The 6,000-nt window shown below is 45.5% G+C and overlaps 1 protein-coding gene across 1 annotated transcript in view; it reads left to right on the forward strand.

Moving 5' to 3' along the window:
* SDCCAG8 (SHH signaling and ciliogenesis regulator SDCCAG8) overlaps nt 1–6,000 on the forward strand; it is a 210,673-nt gene that overhangs the window by 39,653 nt on the left and 165,020 nt on the right. The window contains exon 9 of the mRNA XM_039883232.1: nt 1,221–1,359. Within this exon, the coding sequence (XP_039739166.1) occupies nt 1,221–1,359 (139 nt within the window). The remainder of the gene's footprint in view (nt 1–1,220; nt 1,360–6,000) is intronic.

Consider the following 6,000-nt stretch of genomic DNA (forward strand, 5'->3'; position numbering starts at 1 on the left):
CATGCTCCAATGAATTTTATGATATTTACAGCAATTTATTCTTTTTTTAAAACAAAAAGCTTTTATGAAACTGCTAATAATTATAACTTTGTTCAGTATTACATATTTCTCAAAGTATGGCTGCTTTCCAAATACCACAAATAGTTTAAATCATGTTATCTTTAAGAGATTTTTTAAATGGAGTCATTGATTAATTCTGAAAGAAGTTGATACTCGGAGTTTATAATCTTTTAAATTATGACTCCTTAAAGTTTGCTAAAGTTTTTTAAAAAATCGCAGTTGTCTCTTTTCTAATAATTTAGACCTTGGCAACGAAAAGGAAACTGCAGTTACTTCAACTGAATTTGAAACCATAGTTTAAAACTTGAGCTCTGTAACGAGCATGGAATAGAACTCGCAACAATCCCGCTTATAGTTGTTTGCTTTGTGTATATAGGAAGTTTCCCACCTCACTGTCTTTGGTCTATGGGTCATTTTTATCCAGTGGATAAATTCCAAATATCCTGGAATCTTTTATTTGGGGTTTATTTAACCCATGAGACTGGATCTGTGCTAATTTACATGCTGAAGCGTTTCTGCATTCCATTCCCTTCTTTCCCTGAGAAATGGCCTAGTTAGGGTACCTTTGAGAATTGATTGGGGAGGTGGGGAGCTGGGCAAGGAGGAAACCCAGAGGGATAAGATTTTGTTGACTGCTAATATGCGTGACCCGGGCGTTTGAAGGGATGCGGCAGGACCACCCAGTGAAAGAAGACATGTGTTCACCAGTAAGTGAAGGAATTTAATTGAGTGAAAAGGAGCATTGTGGAGGAAGAGAAAGAGCACGTGTCTGTCCCACTAGACGAGAGGGGGCATCAGCCGTGTAAACAGAACCCTAGCTGGGCCTTCTTAACGAGTTTACTTCCACTTTGGGGTACGCTCCCCACCTTCCCTACCTTGTCGCTTTATTTTCTTTTCAGCACCGCCCCGCTTCACTTGTAACCGACTTTCCTCTCTTCCGGGCTTTCGTCTGCGGCCTCAGTGTGCGGTCGCCTCCAGCAGGCCGCTGTCCCCGCCGCTGTCCCCGCCGCTGTCCCCGCCGATGCGGCCTCGCCCTGGCCGCCGCGCCGCCCCGCGCCCAGCGCCGCTCCCAACCCTTAGTCGCGCTTGTCCCTTCCTGACTGAGGCCTCCACGATCGTGTGATCGTTTCTCGTCTTGAATGTTCTTTCTGTGCTGACAGGGAGAGAGATGACCTGATGTCGGCGCTGGTCTCGGCGCGGGGCGGCCTGGCGGACGCGCGGCACAGGGAGGCGAGCGCCTGTGAGCAGGTGAAGCAGGCGGTGCGCGTGGCCGAGGAAGCCAACTTCGAGAAAACCAAGGCAAGTCTGCGTTTTAGATTCAAGCAGAGGCGAGCCATGTGGCTCTTTTTTTATTTTTCCTGAGTATTTTTTTGTTGTTGTTATTCATCCATAACTAAAGTTTTTTTCCCAAACACGCAAAGTGAATACCAATCTGTTAATGTTGACTTTTCTAAATTAAACAGATTTGCTGTTTGGAGAGTTCTTATTCCTAAGCAAATACTCTTGTATCGCTATTGGGAGAACATAGTACAACGTGGGAAAGTGCTTCAAGAGGCTCATATGCTTAATCTCTTTATTTACTGGGAGGTCTCAATGCTGTGAAGATCTTCACACTCACGTGTGTACATTCACATTTGACTAAAGACACGTTTTTTCTGTATGCACGGGAAATTCTGAGAACATCCAAACAGGCTACAGATAACAGTATATGTGCATTTAATAGCATCTTTAGTTGTGAGTCTGGTCCACTGTGTGCTGAATCAAATGTGTCTAATGATAATGACCATGCCAATAACAGTTAACGCTTAGCCATCAGGCAGTGTCGTGGGCACTTTAAAAAACAGGCAGTCACCGTTGGTTGGTGGCTGGGTTTGGGGGCCACACTTCAACCCTTTACAGTTTCTGTGGACTTTCCTTTGACACACCAGCCATGTTTTAGGTGCTGACTAGCCACACGTAGCTCGCGATTATGTGAAGGGCCGTGAAGAGAACGTTTCCGCCATCACAGAAAGTTCTGTTGGTTACCATCAGTGTAAGCCATAGAGCAGCATCAGCGTTTTATGAAAATTCTGGGCTGTTCTGTAGTGTGCTTCTTCTCAGTCCCTGCCTTGTCCGTTTGTCACTATCTAGTTTGTCCTCAGCTCTCCCCAGACCATCTGACCATCACCGTTTACTTTACTAACGCTTCTGTGCTTTCTGAATTTATGTTCAGTTCTGACTAAACGCCCCAGCACACTTTGTTTCCTTTACCACTCCTGTTGCGTCATTCATTCTGACGTCTAGTGGCCCCTTGGTCATGTCATGACCCCCCAGCGAAGGCCCTTTGCCACTCATTTCATCTCGTCTGGCTGTGACGGAGGGACCAGCATTCACTTCACCCCAACTGCCATTTCCAGCCTTTATTTTGGCACCGACTTTCAGCCACCATTTAGTCTCTTTGAAATCATTGTCGTTTCTCCTCTCCCTACTTTTAGTTAATATAAACTTTCCATCTAGAAGACACTATTTGACACTTTTTAAAAGAAATTATTGCATTTTACCACTTGGGTTTATAAAATAGTTGTGGTACCTTTGACACATTTTAAGAGCTTTGGCATCGGACCCTTTTCCCCCTTGTCTGTGTCTGTCCAGGCTGCCATAACAAAAATATCATAGCCTGGGTGACTTAAATGACAAACGTTTATGTCTCACATTTTTAGAGGCTGGAAGTCCAAGTTCAAGTTACTGGCAGGTTCAGTGTCTGGCGAGAGCCACTTCCGGTCCATAGACTCTTCTGAGTCTGCACACTGGGAGAGGGGCGATGAGCCCTCCAGGCCTCGTTTATAAGGACCCTAATGCCATCGCAAGGGCTCCACCCTCATGACCCAGTCACCTCAGGCTCCGCTTCCAGATCCCATCACACTGAGGATTAGGAGGGGCACAAATAGCATCCTCCATCTTACCTCCTTTTGTCATTTTTAAAGGTTTCAGCATCCATGTTGTTAATATGTTCATGCCTTAGTCTCAACAGACTTTGGCTTCCCTAACGCTGACATGTCTCCTAGTCTGCGCCTCCCATGTGAACCGAAGTGTCCCTGAGGCCTCAGCCCTGAAGCCGCTCTCCTCATTACAGCATTTGTCAGATGTGTTAATATTGCTTATTCCTTCACTAAGTGTCAAAATCTCTGACAAGAAGGAATGTATCCATCTTGTTCACTGTTCAGTCCCTAGCATCTTGCATTGTGCTTATCACATAGTAGGTGCTCAGTAAATATCCATCGACTAAGGGAATTGCAATCCGTTCTCACTTACACCAAAGAAATAATTTCTTTTTTCTTTTCCTTCCAGTTTACCTAGCTGTCCAGTGCCAGTGAAAGTTAAGCCCAATCACATTTTTTTTCTGTTACTCCTCTCAGTCTATCGCTGAAGAAAGCCGTTTAAGACGAATTCCAAAGAAGAGCCCCATCGACACCTTCGGTGCTTAGCAGTCCTTTGAACAGTTCCTTTCTTTGCAGCTGGCTGTCACCTTGTGTACTCTAAACAGAAGTTTCACTGGCTTCATTTCCCAGTCGCCCTCTTAGCACCCATTCTTAGTAGGTGACCCGCCTTACCTAGGTCACCACCAACTGACCAGAGCCCGCGCGACACCTTCTCATCCCTCACGTGCATCTTCTACTAATTTTTTCTTGCTTCTCTGGCCCTCTTCCTTCCCAAGACTAATCTCTCGCTCTGGGTTCTTGGTATCTCCTACTTCTAGGGTTTCAGGGACCCTGAGCCATTTGTCATCTCAGTTTTTGTATCTTCTGTCCCTTTCTCTCCACTGTTTTTCCCCCTCATCTATCTATAGCTGTCATTCTGGTTTAAACAGACAAAAAGCCGCTTTCTCTCGATCACCTTCGATTCAGTGTACTGCGTTCTCCCCGTCGTTTCACGGGCAGACCTTTCAGAATAGTCGTCGGCCCGTGCAGCTTTCCATGCATTTCCAAACGCATGGCAGTCAGGCTTCCAGCAAATTGTAGTCTGATTTCATGCTACTGCATTGCTGACTTAATGGCCACCGGCCACTTCCTGATAACTAAACCCGGTGACCTCATCTCAGCCCTCATCTCACTCAGCTCTGCACTGTTGGAAGCCACAACTGTCCTACGTTACATACTGTCTCTTTCCCTTGATTTGTCTGGTATCTTACGCTTGGTCCCGTTTGTCTTGCTCTTGTCTACTCCTCTGAGTTTCTTTTAACTCGTTTTCCACAAGCCTTAAACGTAGACTTTCCACAGAGCGTCTTTCGTCCATGTTGCCCTGATTTCTGAGAGTTTGTATCTTCTCTCTGGCCAAACCATTGCCTTCACCCCAGCACGCCCGCCCGGTGCCTTTAGCCGTAACCGCTGTCCCGAGCCCCAGACCTTTTCCTGTTGCTTTTCCGGTTGCTGCTAAAACTTTCTATGAACGGCATTCCACTGGCATCTGAAACTCTGCACGACCAAATTATTAATTTTCTCCACTTCCTGCCTGCCACTCCTTTCCTTCTACCATTTTCTTTATCATCTTTTTCAAATAGTGGCATCACTATCTTACCAACAGCCTTGGCTCGTATCCTTTAAGCTATCTTGGCTCCTCCCATCTCTCGCTCTTCGACCGGCGGTCATGACCAAGGTCTCTCCCTGTCCTCAGAGCCCCTTACTGAGCTGTGTCCGCCTACCATTCCGCCGACCCGGCCCTGGTCCCCGGCCTGGTCCCGGCCCGGTCCCGGCCCGGTCCCGGCCGGGTCCCGGCCGGGTCCCGGCCCTCGCGCACTCCTGCTGCGATCGCCCGCTGCACCTCGGGGCCCTCCCGATGCCCGCGCCTTCGCCGCACTGCCGGAGTCTCCCTGCGCCTGCGCGTCCCTGTTCAGGGAGCAGCTCTCCTGCGGCACAACACGGGACAGAGTTCTCAAGCATGACCTTCCAGATCTTTCCCAATATGGTTGCAGTCTAACTTTTCCATCCTTATCTTTCACTACACGCTTTCACATGACCTGTGCTGTGAAATGCTGTTTCCGGAATGTGACCTACAAATGACCATTTCCTTGAATTGGGTCATGCTTTACATTTCTGAGCTGTATTCATCTGTGAAATAATCTATTTAACCGGCGAGGCTCGATTCAGGTACCATTCCTCCCAAAGCTTCCCCAACCCCTTCTTGTTGGATAAATCTCTTCCTCCTCTGATTTCCCGTTGATGCTGTGTGCAGTTTTGGTAGCTGTTTACATAGCCCTATTGGCCAAAAGACCTTAAAAGTCAGATCTGTGATGTCTATCACTGTATTCCTTGTGGCCAAGTATGTGTTAATTGTACAATAAATGTTTGTTGAATTAAAGTCAATTATTAGCTTTAAAAGTTAATATGAATTTTTGTAGTTAGGGCTTTGAAAAAAATAACAGTTAAGAACTGGAGAGGGTATTGTATGTTGTGAATCTGTAGCATTTTTCACTCAATTAGTAATAAGACAAAGATTGATTTCTAAGTAGTTTACAAAATGCAGTATAAGTGTACTAGTTTTATCTCTCAGGTATGTTAAAGCACCTTAGGAATTTTGCTTTCTGAGAATAAAAAGTGAGATGGCACATATATTTTAATTTTAAAACCTGTTACCTACTCACTACATGCTCAGTAGGTAAACTGAATTATTTTTGAGCTACAAAATGGTTACTTTGTTCTTGTAGTTCCTTGACATTTGGTGCCATCTAGTGTTCAGTTTTGCATATTGCATGCTCAGTAGGTAAACAATTATTTTATTCATTTGCATTTATATTGGTGGTGAAAACAGCTGAGGATTTTATCAGAAAGTAAATCTATAATATAAGGAAATTATAGTGTCATGCATACACTCAGTGGTGGAACTACTTGTAAGAAATCTCTACTCTGCCACTTTCTAGGTCTGCGATCTTGGTCAAGTTACCTAAAATCTCAAAGCCTCAATTTC

The sequence above is a fragment of the Pteropus medius genome, unplaced genomic scaffold (genome assembly GCF_902729225.1).
Source record: "Pteropus medius unplaced genomic scaffold, Ma_sr-lr_union100, whole genome shotgun sequence".
Taxonomy (NCBI): domain Eukaryota; kingdom Metazoa; phylum Chordata; class Mammalia; order Chiroptera; family Pteropodidae; genus Pteropus; species Pteropus medius.